Here is a 17,941-nt window from a genome sequence, read left to right on the forward strand (position 1 = left end):
AAGCACTGTGGATGTCAGTACTGCAGGTGGACAGTCACTCACCCACAGCTGAGTGCCTGGGTGGGAAATCTCTCTTTGTCTCCCAGAAAAACTCCCTGATTGCTATCCTGACTGTTCAGCTTGGGATTTGGAACCAGGGCAGCACGGTGACCTTGTAGAGTGTGCACTGACAATCAGCATTTCCTTATGCCTGCCCTCCACTGATGTACTGTCTGTCAAATCTTCTCAGAAAGAACATCATCCTCGAAGAACACACAGGCTCCCTCTCCACCCGTAGGAATCCCCAAACATCCTGTTGTTCCTGAAGGCACAAATAATTTTGGTGTCGTCCTTCCAGACCTGTCTCGCCACAGTGGAGGTAGGAGTGTGGATGGTTTGTGATTCAGGCACTAAAAGTTGTGTTGCAAAGAGCTGAGTTAACCTGTGTTTATTACTGCTCCAGGTGCTTGTATTGCCTCCTCTATTTCATGTTTATTTGGAGGTTACTCTGTTCAATAGGATATTTCCAAGGATGCTGCTGCCTGCGTGATTCTCAAAAAACAAGATAATTTTCACTTAAAACCCATTTTCTTACTGCTCATTTTTAAACCTGTAGTTATTTTTTGCTAAATACTCTGGTTTTCTCTTTTCTTCCACTGAGAAAGAGCCAGAAGAAGAGGAAATGGGAAATGGCTGTGTCACAGCTTCAAGTTCTCAAAGTGTGTGGTATCTGTTCTGAATATTCTCCTGTGGCTTCCCAGGGATAGGTTTATTTCTGATGGTGAGGAGATATAAGCACTTCCCAGTAGATACAATGTTTGGCCTGGTTTCCAGTGAAAAGAGCACGTTTATAGTCCTTTTTCTCACCCCTCCTTCCCCCAGCCTTTGAACTCCTTGGCCTGGTTCAGGCAGATTTACTCAGGGGCTGAGATCTCAAAGGTCTCTAAAAAGGTTTCTTTGGGGTAAAGCCAAAGGTGAGTGGAGAGGTTTAATAACACAGGCAAGGAGCTGAGCTTATGGCAGCACTGAAGGTCAGAGGAGGCACACAAGGGCCTTACTTGTGCCTGGCTGCAGATTCTCAGCTGCTTCATGCCCCAGAGCTGCCAGCCTGCTGCTCCTTGCTCCACTCCTCAGCACCAGCTCCATGTTCATGAATCCAGGCTGGTTTAGTAAAGCCTCACAGCTCTTACAACCAGATTTACTAACACCCCTCTTTCCCTTCTCTCTGTCCCACTGCTGCCTGTAACTCCAGTGAGTTCCGTAAGTACATCCTGGTGCATGCTTTGTTCTCTCTTCCTTCTCATTTCTCCAGCACTCATTAATGCAGATGGGTTGAAGTTTCATTAGGTCTGGTAGGATTTTGGGGGCTTGAAAATAATAACCATGTTTTTCCTGTTCACTTAGTGTATGTGTCTGTTTTCATGTAGAAATTGTTGGAGTAGTGCAATGCCATGTAATTTTTTAATATTATATTGATGAGATAATCAATTCCTCTTTAAATAGAGGAAAAAAAAGTTGGGGGAATAAAAGCCTTGGAGTGGTAGCTGTAGAAGAAAATAGTTGAACAAAAACCTGTGGCATAACCTTTGATAATCCACAGCATTCAGGTCTGCCTCCAGTGTTTTTTGATGTTGTCTGCTCATCATCCATCTTTTCCAGCAGAGTAAGGGCAGTGGTGATTTCAGGAGGATTTAAGATTCTCCTTGTTAATATGTGAAATCCAACATAATCATCAGCAACAAGTCTAATCTCTTGTTAGTGAAAATTAAGTCTCAGCTGACTCTAATCCTCTTATAACCAAATTTCCCCTTCCAGTTCCAGAAGCTCCTGACCGACCCACGATATCCACGGCATCGGAATCGTCCGTCTACGTCACGTGGATCCCCCGTGCCAACGGGGGCTCCCCCATCACTGCCTTCAAAGTGGAGTACAAACGGCTGGCCCGCAACAGCGACTGGCTCGTGGCAGCTGGCAACATCTCTCCCTCCAAATTGTCTGTGGAAGTTCGGAACTTGGAGCCAGGTATCAGAAATGAGATTTCATTCCTGCAGTTTTTATTCGTTTTAGCTTCTGCTTGGATTACCCCGTTTCTGCTCGATTAGGTTTGGGTTTTGTGTATGGGCCTAGGAGCTTGTTACATGAATTCGAGTTGATTTCTGGCTTTCCAAGTGGAAAAAAACCCCACCATAATTTAATGCTTGCTCATGTGGAGAGGAGGGTTGTGTATCACTGCTATTTTTAACTTAATTGTCCTTCTAGTGAACACTCAGAATGTAGAGAAAAATGCATTAATGGAAAAATGTCTGTCCTGACTTCTTCAAGTGCCCAGCCCTGAAAACTCAGGCAAAAAGCACAGAAGAAGATGGAATGGATGGTGATAGCGATCTTTTGAAGCATCTTCTCAGTGCCCACCAGTTTAGGGACTTCCTGAGCTGATGGAGGCATCTCCATCTGTGTGTCCAATAGCCTTTCCTTGAGGATTTTCCTTGAGTGACTTCTAGAAGCTGTTTATATCTCCACATCAGCCCGTGGGAAGGACTTCTGTCCTTTTCTAACTGGACTCTGTGCAAAAAGCACTTCCTAACCTGTTTAGTCTCTCCTCGAACCCCCTTTCTTTTGTTTTGCTACAAGGGCTCCTTTCTTCCCCTCTTTGCCTTAAAAGGAGAGATGTACAGGTTCCGGGTGATCGCGGTGAACACGTACGGCGAGAGCCCGCGCAGCGCGGCGTCGCGCCCCTACCAGGTGGCCGGCTTCAGCGGCCGCTTCTCCAGCCGGCCCATCGCCGGCCCGCACATCGCCTACACCGAGGCCGTCAGCGACACCCAGATCATGCTCAAGTGGACGGTGGGTACAGCAGTCTGCCCCTCTCACGGGTCATGCTGCAGAGTTGAGGGTTAAGAGCTGTTTGCAGAGTGCTGAGCGAGGCTTTTCCTGGAGGTGATCGTGTTCCCAGGATGGGGCTGAGGCACTTCATGTCCATATAACTGGAGGAGTTAATGGCACTTGTGCCTCTCTCCTTTGCCCCCATTTCCAGACCCTTTTTCCCGCTCGGAGGCAGCCCTGTCAATTATCTGTTGCCTTTTGCACCCTCTCCCAGCTTCCCTCCACCGCACTCCCCTTCCAGCTCTCCGGGGACCCCACACACCCCTCCTCGGGTTACGCCAGATGTGCCCAACTGGCAGCTCCAGTGAGAGGCTGCAGCAGCCCCAGTCCACCTGCTCTGGCACAGACATATCAGAGGCACCAGTGGGCTTAACTCTGTCCCAAGCCCTGTTCATGCCATGAGTTGTGAGTGAGCTGGCTCTGTTTCCTGCAATTCCTGCTGCTTTTGTCAATCCAGGCTGGGGTGGCTGGGAGCGTGTTTCAAACCCGCCGTCTTCCCTCACATCCAGTGGAGGTTTCATGTTAGAGAAACATTTTCCTTTCCCCTGTTACCTCGTCTATTGTAAACAAGTACTTTAAAGTCCTTATTGAAACCCACAGAAATTCTTTGCTCTTGTTTTGAAATCTAACCCCCTGGTATACTTTGGAGGATTTAATGTGTAGAGTTCCCAGTGTTAGTTTGCTCAGCTAGCTCAGCCTTAAGAGATGTTAAGGATAATAAACTTAAAATAACCTCTGGTTCCTCAGGAGGCTGCATAACTTAAAGTAAAAGATTCTTGAGCTGATTTTTAGTGTGGCCTTAACTCTTTCTGAAGAGTTTTATGGTTTTAACTTTTCCATTTCCACTAATCATGCAGATTTTCAGGCTGTGCATGGTCAAACCCTAACTGAGAGTTTGGGAAGTGAAGCGGGAAGAAAGTGCCAGCCCAAGCTCAGTTTCTTGTCCCCATCCTACTCTTTGGCTACTCCTGGGAGTTCAGCCACCTTTACTTACACAACCTTACTAAAAATATTCATATTTGCAGAGATACTCAGTGATGATAACTCAGCAGGACTCTGTTAAAACTTTTCTCCTCTCATGCAGTCTCTTAAAATTCTTTTGCAGTACATCACGTCGAGCAACAACAACACACCCATCCAGGGATTTTACATCTATTACCGGCCCACGGACAGCGACAACGACAGCGACTACAAGCGCGATATCGTGGACGGTACGGTGCTTGGGGAGGGGGAAGGACACCCTGTAGCCATGTTGGCTGTGTTTATATGAAATCTAAACTGCTTTTCCCAAGCAGTCTTTATAATATATCTCGCAGAAGGAGCTATCTCAACTCCCTAACGTCAGGTTTTGCCCACACATGAGCTGGTTTCTTCCTTCTGAAGCCTCTTGGACGTGGAAGCTTGAGAACTAAATACTGGGTTTAAGTTTGGCTTGTTACACAGCTGCAAATCCTTAATGAAGGTCTATTTAAACTGGTGTAGCTTTGAGTTGTATAAAGAGAAAGCAGTGTAAATGAGGTTTAACCCAGGATAAAAACATCTGAGTTAAAGACTGTAGTAACAACTAGTTGGCTTTTAAAATTATTTACCCCAGCATGGACTTTCTAAGCTGGTAGTACCTTGTGTGTAATTGCCCTTCTCTCACCTCGCCTAATCACTTCTCCTGCCATAAGGAAGTTGCTTTTAGCCTCAAGTGCTGTAGCACTCTGAAAATGCAAGTATGTTTGTGCTTCATTTTGCCTTTTAATCAAGTTATTTTTTTCCCCTGTGCATATTAGATCATCATTTTCCTGGAAGAAGTTATTAGATAATGTCTATATTAGTCCAGAAGTGGAAAACCCTTTTAAAAATATTTTATTTAATGTCCTTATTGCTTGGGCTGAGCAAACGCAGTGATCTCATTCTGGCCCAATGACGTTAATTATTTTTTTCCCCCTCATTTATTCAGTTACAAGAGGAATGGACCTTTATTTTGAAAATTTTCCCCTGCCAGACAATACTGCACATAGTACTTTGATGCATGACATAAGCTTTTGCACACTATAAAGCTATTAAAGATCCAGAGTTTGAGCTCAGAGGCTTTAAAGAACCTTATGCAGGCTGCACCTTCATCTGCAAATGTATTTTAGCCTTTGCTAGACAGAACTCATGTGTTTATAAATCTTATACACTGAGCAGTTAGTTGTTTAAGTGGGCTCCACTGTGCTGTGAAATTAGCTTGTTTCGGGGTTTTTTTCCAAGCGTGTGTGTATTGAACTCTTTGTGGCAGTCTGAAACCATTAGCAGCTGCTCTGCTCTGCCAGAGCCTGCAACAGAAATCAGTTGGTGGAAAGATTTAAACTTCAACTTTTCTTTACTGTGCTCCCCTAAATTAGCTTTTCAGGAGGGGAAAAAAAAAAAGAGAGAGAACTATTTTCAATTAAGTTGTGATTGGAAGCACTTGATGTGAAACATGTAGAGGAACATGTGACTTAAGGTATTTTTGCCATAAATCACTTGTTCTTCACTTTTTTTCCCCTTTGGTTACCTTTGAATTAATCTGGTTTTTGACAGGGAATTTTATCTTGAAATGACTGCATGAGTTGTGGAAAAAGTGTTGTGATGCCTGTGCTAGCTAAGTGCTTGCCGCAGGCTTTCCTCACCGCTTCCTGTTAAGTCTTGTCTTTCGAGACATTCAAAACTCTGCAGAAACCTTGTTTTTTTTTTTTTTCCTTATAAATGCCGCTACAGGCAAAATCAGATTTTATTTGAAGGAAAAAACAAGCAAAAAGCTTGACTCTGATGGCTCCTCAGTATCTCTCAGGCTCTTTAAGCAAAAGCGAAAAAATCACCCATCCTGCAGCGATGCCCTGCATTTCTCTGTTTCTGCTCTGAATTTCTCTGTTTCGAGGATCCTGGAGATTGAATTTTAAATGTAAATGCAGTCTGATGTCAGTTGTTTAAATGTTTTCCCTTGCTAATGGTGCACGGAGAGGACAGTTAAAGTGCCTGTACTGATTCCAGTTCCACTAATGGTTTGAAGCGGAAACCTAAAACCTGGTGTAGTAATTACCGAAAGGAATGCTTGGGGGTGGGGGCGCCGGGAAAACCGAGCCTGAATCTTGGGAAAACGTGCGATTTAGGGAAAGGCGGTCCCAGCTTCAAGCAGGGCTGGTCCGCCCTCCCCGGGACGTGCAGCAGGCGAGAGCTGGGCACGGACGGCGCTGGGCATCCCCTGGTCCGGGGGACCCTCCTGGTACCCCGGTACCCCCGCCCTGCTGGAGCTGGGCTGGGGTCCCGGAGGAGTTTGAGCAGCGTCACGGTGACAGCCCCTGCCCGCCGAGCACTCCCGAGCCTTTTTATTAATGCTTAAATCAGTAGGTGGTAGACAGTTCCTTAGAAACAGTGGAAACAGTTCAAGGTGGTATTTTCCAAGAGGGATTAAGAGCACTCAAACAGTTAATTAAACTCCCTTAAAAAAAAAAAAAAAAAAAAAAAAAAAAAAAAAAAAAGGGTCGCTGTTTAGTAAAATTTGTCACAAGCCCGTGAAAGTAAAAACTGGGAGTGATTTATCCTGAAGTGCTCAGTACTTCAGGAGGGTGTCTAAATGAAATACTGGCCAGGGGCCAGAGATGACAAAACCATCCTATTAGAGAAGATTGCTTTGCTGGGGCTGGGGCTCAGGCTCTGCAGGGGCAGTGGCACCAGGACAGCCTCACCGTGTTCCCAGGATGGTTCATAAAATGCATGTTCAATTATTTGGGGTTTTGGCCAAATTGAGCAGCCCAGATGGGTCCTTCCTGTGCTACACTGATGGCTGCAGTGGTGCCTCACACTTGGAGAAGGTCTGCTCAAAGCCAAGTTCTTCCTTGTCCCAAGAGTTCTTCCTTGTCCCAAGCTCTCTGTGCCAGTAGTTCTTGTTATTTGCCCAGTGCACTGTAAATAGTCAGCATAATCCACCCTAAACCCATCCTTTGGCAGTTCCATGTTTAGGGTGCACAAGGCTGCTGTTGAATGCACATGTGGGCATTTGTATGTCTGGGTTTTGAGTTTAGTGAGTTCTGGTTTTTGTAGAGAATGACTTTCTTTAAAATAAAATACTGAAAAAACCCTCACCTTAATTCATCCAAAGGTCTTTCTTATAATCAATTTTACAAGATAATGCAAGGCTTAGAGAGTCATGGAATAATTTGGGTTGAAAGGGACCTTCAAGATCATCCAACCCTCTGCCATGAGCAGGGATGCCACTCATGGACCATGGCTTCAGCTAAGTCCATAAAGTGTTACTGAACATTTTTGTGCTAACAAGAGAAGCTGCAGTGCCCCTACATTTGGTAGAAAAGGCCCCTGTGATGAACTCATCCATAATTCTGGCTCCTGTGGGTATTTGAACTGCAGTCAATTTACTTTTTGTCCCCCCACAGGTACAAAGCAGTGGCACCTGATAAATCACCTGCAGCCTGAAACCTCTTATGACATTAAGATGCAGTGCTACAACGAGGGAGGGGAGAGCGAGTACAGCAACGTGATGATCTGCGAGACCAAAGGTGAGGCTGCGGGGCCGAGCCCAGCGGCCTTTGGGGCGGGAAAGATCCGCTGGGGGAATTTTTGTGCAGCACAAAAGTCAGCTGCCATGATGACCGTAATTTTCTGGAATGTTTCGGGGGATTGTTTTGTCTTCCAAAGCTGGGATTGTTTTGAACATATGGAAAGTGATCCTGAGGCTCTCAGCAGAGTTCTGCAGCTTTGCCTGCCCTCAGAGATAGCGCTGCTGCCTCTCCTTAGGAGACAACCGTGTGCCTGAAGATGACAGAATTGATTTGAACATCTGTTTTATGTCTTCAGGGCTCTGTGACACGTTGTATAAGTGCAGACCACAGCAATTGATGGCTGTGTTGGCTGCCTCCATCCCTAATCCTGCATGCCTCTGGCACAAAGTTTGTACTGTTCTCGGGAAGTGTCAGATATGGCAGTCACATTTATTTTGCAAAGAATTCCTGTCTCCTTTAATCTCTAAAACCAAGTAAGGCTGTAAAGGGAAAATGCAGACAGTAAACTTCAAATGCAGTGCTATGAAAAAATGTTCAAAAAAAAAAAAAAAAAGAAGAAAAAAGCCCTCTGGGAGAGGAAGCATCAAAATTCAGTGAAGTGAGTAGTGAAACCTTTGAAGGAAGGAGTAGGAGCTGCAGGGCTGCAAGGCTGCACACACAGTTGGTCTCCTTCCTGCAAGGAATAGAACTTTCTTCTCTAATTTTAAAATGGGCAAGATGTAATCTGTCATTCACACTGCCTTTTCCTTAAAATTTATCTCCCCCAGGCTTATAAGGGCGATCCAGCTTATCCAACATACCTGCACGGAGGTGTTTGTATCTCTCTGACCAGCTTCACTCCTAAGCCAGGCACCTATTTTAGGTTTTTAGTGTCAAATGAAATAAATCTGAACCGTGGTGTACTGGAAACGAATGCAAATGTAATTCCTAGGTTAAACTAGCATCTCATTTTAAGTGATTTTCTGTTCATCTCTTGGTTGATCTTCAACTGTGTGGTTTGGAAAGGGGGTTAGCAGGGTTCACATCAGATAAGAGTAGGTCATCTGGCAGAGCCTGGGCGAGAGAAATGCGTCTTGTGGTTTTTCCTGACCTCAGAAGTGGAAAGATTTGTGCTCTTTCAAGTTGAGAGTTAGAGCAGTTGCAGCCACGGGTACCTCGTGGGCTCGTTAAAGTTCCAGTGACCTCAAAGAGCGGGTGAGCAGGCAGGATAATCACCATTTTCCAAGGCAAACACTGATTACCCAACAGGAGTTGGCATTCTCATTGTACGATTTAATATTGACTTGGAAGCTTTCTTTGCGAGGCAACGGGACTCAGACCCAGCAGTAATTATTTTATTTCACGACAAAAAAAAAAACACATTTAGAAAATGCATTTAGTGGATGTACACGTGCTTGTCTCTACTCATCCAGTGAAACGAACACCAGGAGCATCTGAATATCCAGTGAGAGACCTGAGCACGCCCCCCAACCCCCCCGAGAGGGCGGGGGGCAGCGGGGCCGTGCCCGCCAGCGGCCCCGTGCGCAGCAGCGACATGCTCTACCTGATCGTGGGCTGCGTCCTGGGCGTCATGGTGCTCATCCTCATCGTCTTCATCGCCATGTGCCTCTGGAAGAACCGGCAGCAGAACGCCATGCAGAGTGAGTGGGGGCTGAGGAAAATATCACCAGGGTCAAATTAGGAATGCCCATGCTGTGTTTGATGGATGGGAAGCAGTTTCCTCTTAGGAGCCAACTGGTGTTTCTGTAGAGACTTCTACTTCCAGGTGTGCCTTAGCTGCAGCCTTGGGTTTTGAAGAGCAGCAATGTCTGCTTGGTTCCTTCACATTGATGCTCCCTGTCCCTCGTGTGTCCCTGGAGGATTGTGTTGCAGTTTCACCCAGAGTGTGGTGTGGGAAAGGTCTGAGTAAAGTTTCTGCAGTTTGTGTTTAACTTTAGGCCCCTGCATAGGTCTCTGATGATTGCAGAGGCAGAACGTGTATAATCATAATCACTTGTTAAAATTGTGGAGAGTTAAACCCTGGATCTCTCCCTTTCTTGACTGCATCTGGGAAAAAAGAGAACTTGCTGCTCTAGGACAAGTCCCTTGTTAGCTCTTAGTCCCAGCACAATGAGATGGCATTCAATGGCCAAGTCTTCTAGAGAGGTGTTAATAAGGAAAACCTGTTCATTAGTGAGCAGGAGCCTGGAGCAGGAGCTTTGCAAGGTGCTCTGCACCCACCAACAACCTGGAGCCAGAATATCTGCACTGGTCTTTTCTGCTCCTTGTGCATAAATCAGCCTTGCTCTTGCCAGGGCCTGTGGTTATTTTTAAGTGCTCTTACTCTCCTATAGAGAGAAATGAAACAAAACTTCTTGCAAGATAAGATAGTGTCTTCAGCTGCAGCCCAGAAAGGTCTGGAAGCTGCTTACAGCAGATATAGCAGAGGGGCTGTTGGTGATGCAAAAGGCCTGTTTTTAGGATGCTGTTGCAGTGAATGGCATCAGCCAAGTCCTTCCAGACCAACATTTCTGGTCTCCTGTCCAGGATGTGGCTGTTTTCCGCACCTACATTTGTATCCTAAGCAGTTGGATATCAGAGTTAGTTCACAAAAGCTGGAGAAAGAAAAAAATAAGTTTATTTATTTTTTAGGCATGCTTGTTTAGCCTCTCATTTAGCAGAAGTGCTTTCAGCAGTAGTGTCTTTTGCAGAATACGACCCTCCTGGCTACCTGTACCAAGGTGCAGATATCAATGGGCAGATGATTGAGTACACGACCTTACCCGGGACCAGCCGAGTCAACGGCAGCATCCACGGAAACTTCCTCAGCAACGGCCTCAGCAACGGCTGTCCCCATGTCCACCACAAAGTTGGCAATGGGGTCAATGGGATCATGAGTGGAGGAGGAGCAGGACTGTACCCAGGGCACACCAACTCCCTGTCCAGGACACGCGTGGACTACGAACATCCCCATCACCTCGTGAACGTAAGGTCCTACACTGGGTGGGAGGCTCAGCACAGACCTTGGGATTCATTCAGGGGCTGTGGAAGCAGGCTTAATTTGGGTGGGGGAATACTTATCCATTGATAACAGCCAGTTCCACTGAATTCCTTATCCCAGAGGAAGCAACTGGGCTGATATTTGTGATACAAACATCATGGTTTTCATTTGAGAATATCAGATGACAGCAAGAATTCCACTGACTCTGGGAAATCTGCCTCTACCCTCCTCCTAACAGCATGTAAGCTCTGAGAATGCCTCAGTGCTGGGCTGAGATACTTTACTTGTACATATGGTATTTCTCAATCTCCAAGTTAAATATATTTAATTATAGCTGCTTATTCTGCAGCTTTATGGATCACCCGTTTTTCCCCCACCTGTTTCAGATCTGTAACTCTGAGCAATGCTATTAATTATGGCAAAGCACGAATGGCGCAGGAGGTTCCATGGAATGAAGTGCCCCATACATCTTGAACTGCAGCACAGCAATAACGCTGCCTTTTTTTTTTTTTTTTCAGTCCCCTGTTTGTGACTGTTGAGACAGGCTCATTTTTTGTTTTGAAATTGAAAATAAAATTAAAAACTAATTTCAGTCTGCCATCCAGCCTTTGTATGCTGTGGAAAAATACTTCATTTGCTGAAACGTGTCCTGTTTCCAAGAGAGAATAATGATTTCATTATTGTCTATGGAAACAGATGGCTTGCATTCAAACTTACTAAACTTACTCAAAACTGTGAACATTGCCCAGGAAAACTGAAAGAAAAAGTTCAAAAGTCTGAATAACCCATGCTGTTTCTGGAGAAAAAAAACGGGTCTATTGTTTGTGTTGGTAATTGAGCACAAGCACTTCATTTTACTGAACAACAAATTAGCACTTGCACAGTAGTTGCCACTTCAGTTCCCTCCAGTCTGAGCCCAGACCAGTCAGTTCTTCACCCTATTCTGTCCTTGGCCTACCCATGTAGCAAGAAGTTCCCACTTCTGGTTGTTTTCAAGAGCAACCAAGGCCCAAACTGGAGTTTTTTGACCTGTCCAACCTCCCAGTGGGTGAAACTGTAAAAAAATCTCCAATCCCTCAGGGATTTAACATTTGCACTGCTCAAAAAGGCTTGCCTAGGAGAAAGACTGGGAGTTTGCATTATGTTTTGTCCCTCCCATTTTTATTTTTTTGGGGGGAAAGAAAGAAATATATGTGTGATGACACAGGTCTTGCTTGGTGCCTGGAGCTCCTCTGTGCCGTGAGGTGTCCACCCAACGCTGCTGTCTTGCTGGGAGCAGGTGACAGGGTTGAGTTTTCCTTTCCCACTCCCTGTTGTAGAAAGTTTGAGTCACACGATGTCACACGATCTGTGCCCGTGGAGAAGGGCTGGACTGGCAGGAGGGCGAGGCTACCAGAGGAACAGGATGTTCTGATCCTCGTTGGGTTGCTCTTTATTGTTTCAGTGATTGGGTTAAATGGGGAAGGGAGAAACTGGCCAGAATGGCAATCAAGACTAATTAGGCATTTCCTCAGTGCTCCCTATCCCTCAAAAACTTCAGGATAAGCTCTGTTTTTGCAAAGGTAGGGATTGCTAGAAGTTCCCTACCACTTGAGCTGCCAAAATCCAGGTGAGCCTTCCCAGCCTGGCTCCCTCCTGGAGCCCGGTGCGGGAGCCTGGCTCTGCAGCCCGTGTGAGTGGCTCCCCCATCACTGTCTGCCTGGTCCCTAACAATGAGGTATGTGTTAATCTGGGCATTTCAACTGGCTTGTAATGGCCCCGTTAGCCAAAACCAACAACACAAAATCCCTCTCACCCGGAGTCATTGCTGGCTGAGGAATTACCCCATCTGTACAAATACAGAATGGTTCAAAAATCAGTGTAGTGAAGTAAACTGATCTAATCGGAGTAATTACAGGAAAGTGGGATGGGTTTGGATGTGACATCAGCCCTCCAAATTTAATCCTCTGTCTCCCTAAACAAGCCTTGCATGCTAATGAACAGCAATTCACTTTCGTGTCTGTCATCAGCGTTAAAAATAAATATATTTACAGTGTGTTTATTAAATTAAACCTCAGCATATTAAGCTGAAAACAGACCAGGGAAATGACCACATACTTGTCTGAGCTGCAGTTATTTACTTTTCCCTGACACACACACTGGCAAAGCCCTCCCCTGGCCTTTGGACAATCACTCAGTGTTGCCATGCCACGCACAGCCCGGAGCAGGGCATCGATAACGAGATCAGAGTGGGGAAACTGAGTCAAAGAGCTCTTGGCTGTCCCAATAGTGATTTGATTTCTAATTATTTATGATTAATCCTTCCTGCTGCAGGGTGGTGGGCTGTACACGGCAGTGCCTCAGGCTGACCCCTCGGAGTGCATCAGCTGCCGGAATTGTCGGAACAATAACAGGTGAGAAATGCCCTGCTGGAGAACAGCCCTCCCTCTGTGTGCTGGGGTGGAGCTGGGGCTGACACAAGGATCTCCATGGATGACCTGGAGAGCAGTTGAGGATTGTCCACAGGACAGAATAAAAAAACAAAACAAAAATAAAACAAGTTGTTAAAGCCCCAGAGCTCACTTAGCTCAACATGCTCCTCTGATGCTCTCTAGGATCTCTCCAGGTTGGGCACTGTTTTGTTTTGGTTTTTTTTTATCTGTATTTCCTGTGTTTTCTTCAGTTTTGAGATAACAAAATCATTCCACATGGAGCTTGTCAAATTGGATTTAATTTGTCTTCTATATTTTACACTTCCTGACATTCCCTTAAGAGCACTAACCAACTCACCCCTTTGCCTTCACAATGCTATTCTTTGTAAAATGTGGGATTTCAGGTTCTGAGGCCTTCAGGAGTTGATTGACCAGCCATTGTCAGAGTGGGATGCATTTTTTAAATGGGAAAAAGGATTCTTGTGTAGAATAAGGGAAAAATCAATCTTCTGCATTGTAGCTGACAGGCAGAAACCTAATAAAAATTGTTAAGTTTTCATTTTTGGAATTATTATCCTTCTAGGCTTCTGACTAGATCCCTGGTTATTTTAATGATTAGAAATAGGATTGAAAGTTAGACAAGCTGGGCTGCTCTGACTGGTGTGTTCTGGGCTTTTTTTCAATCATACTTTGATTTTTCAGTATTGTTAAAATCTTCAGCTGCCTTTAGGTGTGCATCTGGCTAAGCTGAGTTGAATTTAATCATAGAATCATTGATATTCTGAGTTGGGCCCACAAGCATCATTGAGTCTAACCCCTGTTGAACAATAAAGCTGCTGTTGAAGGCAGAAAACAAGTTCACTTAATTTTCATCGTTTTACTTTTTAAAATACCACTTATAATGAGCTTTGAATCCTTCTTCCTTCCATAAATATGTGCATGACAGTGTAATGCAGACAAGCTGCTGCTTGCAGGTGGAGCTGGGCACGCCTTGCCTGGCTCAGTGTCCCTGGCAGGTCTCAGGAAAGCCCAATTTGTTCCCTCACACAGCACTGCTGTGATTTTGAGCAGGCTGTGCAGCAGCTCTCACCAGGATGTCTGAGACTCCCCATAATTTGGAACATGCCATATGTGTTACACTCTAATTAAGAGCTTGCTTCCAGTTTTAAACACATGTAGTTTTTTATTTGCTCTTTTTTTTTTCCCCTAAGAAAGCGAGGGAAAGAGTTCTGTCCTCTGCAACTGCACTGCTCCTCCCAGACGGGTCATCAGCAGGGCCTGACCTTTGAGTTTTCACAGCCCCATTCTATATTTGACTGCTTGACAGAGAAACAAGTTGTCCCTTACAGCTGCCTTGCCCCTGAGGGGATCATTAACCTCGGTTTGGCAGAGCAGGGACTGCTCTGTTCCTGTCCTGGCGCTGGGGGAATGGAAAGAGGACATGGGAGAGGGGAATGGAGAGGGCCAGAACGTGCCTCAGCATTACACCAGGGAGCTGGGGTATGGCAGGCTGAGGAGGAGGAGGAGGAGGAGGAGGAAGGCCTGTTGGGTTAGTGCAGTCAGCTCAGAAGGTTTTGGCAAGTGGGAATTTGAGACAGGAGTATTTTCCCCATTTTGTTCAACCTCATTGTCCCCCTGGCCCTGTCTCTGTTTGTAGAGAAAAAACCTGTTCCTCATCCCAGCCTGGAATCATGTGCTGAAATCAGGCAGTTCTCTCTGCATCCCCCCCATGGCAGCAGGAGAAGGGAGGTTCAGGTGGGCACACTTCTGGAAGGTGTGCCAGATCAGCAATGTGGCTTCAATTCCTCACTGAGCCATTTCCACCAAATGCCTGGAGCTGTTGCTGATTTGGGGTGAATGCAGCAGTTCTGTGAATTGTGGCCACGTGCAAATGAATCCTAAAGGTTCAGCATTATTTCATAGCTGTTTTCAGCAATAGCCATCTCAGAGCAGGTTTTATTATTGCAGTGCTGAAATCCCTGGGTCTTCTGTTTAAATTAGCACTTTATCCCTCATAACTGCTGGTGGAGCCTTGCCAGAGGGAGAAGCTGCTGAAAACTGGAGACCTGCTTTGCTATTGTGGACAAAGCCTGTGGTTGACAGGATTGAGAATTGATCTTTTTTCTTCTCTTGTGCCTTTGTGCTAAAGCTCTCAAGATACCTGATGTTTGCAGAGGAATTTACACTTCTGCAGATCTCTCTCCTTTGCAAAATCACTGTATTTTGATCAGAAATCTGAAATGCACAATTCAAATGTAAGAATATCAGTTTGTTTTTCCAGCTTTTTCATTTAGATTATTATTTTTTTTAGATTATAGTTTAGTAGGGTTTCAGTATTAAGAATTGATAGAAGATGTGCTTTCCACAGCAGGGATTTTACATCACTCTTCCTCCACACTCTTCTCTGGATATCCCCATGGCTAGTTTCCATCAAAATGTGGTTTTTGAAGCTTAGAAGGCTGAACTGCTGTGTTGAAACATCCTTCAAGCTCTTACAATAATATAGAGAACTGCTCTGACCTCTGTATCTTTAAGAAGAAACCCCCAGAAATGTGCAAACCCAAACATTTAGATGGGTTTCTCTGAGCCTTTTTTCTGAAATAATAAGTGAGTGCAGTCAAAACCTCTGCGGAGAGAAAGGCAAACTAATAAATGGATTTGTTTGAGAACCAGATGTGTTTCATGTGGATTCTCCAGTGGCTTCTGTGGTATTTTGGTACTTGGAATAATGATTTTGGAGGCAGTTAGAGGAGCAAAAGGACAAAATAGGAGATTGAAGGTTGAAGCCTGGTGCTGCTCCATCCTCACAGCTTTTGGGAGGGGAGCAGGTTCCAGAGGAAACCCATTTGTCCTGTTCTGGCTTTGCAGGTGAAGCAACTGCTGGAGGGGAAGCTCACTACAGTTCCTCCTCTGACAAGTTTATTAGTGTTGTTGGGTGTTTTGTTGCTCTTTTAGCTCTGGCAATATTGATCCCAGGTTTTGATCAGGTTTCAGGAATGAACTGAGGCTCTAGGCAGGGCTCTAGGACAGGTCCCTCCAGTGTCATGATTTTCCTTATTGCCATGACTTTTTTAATGGCATAAAAGTGGTTTCTGGGACTTGGGCAGGACTTAACTGAGGCTGCCAAGCTTAACATGTCCTGGTTTTAAACCCTTCTGAGCTCAGTGCTGGGCTGCTGTCGAGGTCAGCTCTTCTGGCTGCTGCCCTGGCACTGCTGGTGTCCCAGTCCATCTCTCCTCCTTTTCCAGCAATTTTTCATCTGCTCTGCTCAGTTTTGGGCCAGAATCAATTTGGAGCAGCACATGGTGCTACTTGCTGAGGCAGCAGCTGAGCAGGCAGGACCCAGGGATCAGTTTTTATATTTCCAAGTGCACTGGGCTGTGAGCAAAGCAGGTGAGGGATGGGTTTACATCTGGTAGGAGGAGAAGAAGGCTGCTCAGAGTTGTATCTGCAACTGAAGCCTGAAGCCTGTTCAGCTTTTGCAGGAGCATTTTGGGGTGTCACTGGAGGGTGTGAACACTCCCCATCCTTATTTCCATGTGTTTATCTGTGGATCTATCTCTGTCCTGCACCACTTAACATGGAGCATTTTGGTGTGTAGTTTCTCAAAGTTTGTGGTAGCTGTGCAAGTGAACTTTTTACTTTTGGGTTAGTTATGGCTTTCTTAGGTAGGAATTGTTTCTATAAATGTTCCCTGAGGCCACATTGTTCGTGGTGCTGCAAACACTGAGGTTCTTTCCCTCATTCCACAGTGGTATGTGTGTCAAAGTCCTGCTCCTTTTTGTTTAAAGCTTAAATACCTCAGCTGTAACAATTGATTCAGCACTTTAACTTCAGTTCCACAGCTTTACACAGGTATTACAGGGCCACAATCTGATTTACACAGCAGAAGGGGGGAGGGGTTAAATTTCTTATATTGCATCTATTTTTCTAATTTGCATTCACTCCAATAACACTTAGTATTTATTTTTCAAGGTACTTAAGTGTGCTGCTTGGGTTTCAAATTTGAGCTCTTTATCTTGGCAGTGAAAACATGTTTTATGGAGTTGCTTTGATGGAGAAATGGACTCACAAGTCAGGTCATTGGGTCTCAATCGATGGGGGAAGGAACTGAGCGTGTTTTGAATGTTTTCAGCTGTCTGCTGGGAGAAAAAAAAAGACACTCAATCCTTTTCTTAATGTCAGAATTGTTCCACAAGTATATTAAAAACTGATTTGACAAATGCTCTGATTGTTGATGTGATAAAACACTTAAACGTTGAGGGGGGGAGGAGGAGGGGAAAGAAGTCACTCTGAGTAACTTTGGCCTCTGTGCCTCCCGCAGGTGTTTCACCAAAACCAACGGCACTTTTGGCAGCAGCACGCTGCCCGTGGTGCCCCTGGGAGCCCCTTTCCAGCAGGATGGTGTGGAGATGAAGCCCCTGAGCCCCCAGGTGATGGTGGCCATGTGCCTGGCCTCGGCCAGCCCCGAGTGCAGCGCGCGGCTGCAGCAGGACAGGGAGAGCGCGGAGCAGCGCCCGGCGCAGCACCCCTGCTGCAGGGAGGGCATCAGCCAGCTCTCTGGGGACTGCATGGACGGTGAGGCATCCTGCACCTGCCTGGGAAGTGGGAATACTCTGTAGGACATCTGTAGGGAGCTTAATTTATTGCAGAGAAGGCAGTAATTAAACCCTTGTAAGAGCAGGCTTGGAGGAAGGTGAGGCGTCCCGCCTTTCCCATCGTGGAAGGTGGGAGCAGAGCAGCTCCAGTGCCTGGTCCTGTCATGCCCTTGTGATTGATGCCTCTAAAAAGGGCTCATTGACACATAAGGAGGCTGTGACTGATGGATGCACACCCATTGGCCCCGACACAGGGCACACAGGCATTCCAGAGCCATCCTGGAGGCAGCAGGTGGCACAGGAAAGGGACCTGCTCTCTGTTGGTAGAGAAAAAACCTGTTCCTCATCCCAGCCTGGAATCATTGCACCTTGTGTGCTGAAATCAGGCAGTTCCCTCTGCACCTCCCGTGGCAGCAGGGGTAAGGAGGTTCAGGTGGACACATCTCTGGCAAGGTGTGCCAGATCAGCAATGTGGCTTTGGTGCTTCAAATTCCTCACTGAGCCATTTCCACCAAATGCCTGGAGCTGTTGCTGATTTGGGGTGAATGCAGCAGTTATGTG

At 45.8% G+C, this 17,941-nt stretch overlaps 1 protein-coding gene across 4 annotated transcripts in view; it reads left to right on the top strand.

Moving 5' to 3' along the window:
* Positions 1–17,941, top strand: part of CDON (cell adhesion associated, oncogene regulated) — a 56,332-nt gene that overhangs the window by 37,025 nt on the left and 1,366 nt on the right. For all 4 annotated transcript variants that reach the window (XM_056509727.1, XM_056509726.1, XM_056509729.1 and 1 more), the window contains 9 exons: positions 230–358; positions 1,795–2,001; positions 2,642–2,823; positions 3,968–4,073; positions 7,266–7,388; positions 8,804–9,031; positions 10,082–10,356; positions 12,685–12,764; positions 17,107–17,360. In XM_056509727.1, coding sequence (XP_056365702.1) covers positions 230–358; positions 1,795–2,001; positions 2,642–2,823; positions 3,968–4,073; positions 7,266–7,388; positions 8,804–9,031; positions 10,082–10,356; positions 12,685–12,764; positions 17,107–17,360 — 1,584 coding nt within the window. The remainder of the gene's footprint in view (positions 1–229; positions 359–1,794; positions 2,002–2,641; positions 2,824–3,967; positions 4,074–7,265; positions 7,389–8,803; positions 9,032–10,081; positions 10,357–12,684; positions 12,765–17,106; positions 17,361–17,941) is intronic.

Source organism: Oenanthe melanoleuca, chromosome 24 (assembly GCF_029582105.1).
Source record: "Oenanthe melanoleuca isolate GR-GAL-2019-014 chromosome 24, OMel1.0, whole genome shotgun sequence".
NCBI lineage: Eukaryota > Metazoa > Chordata > Aves > Passeriformes > Muscicapidae > Oenanthe > Oenanthe melanoleuca.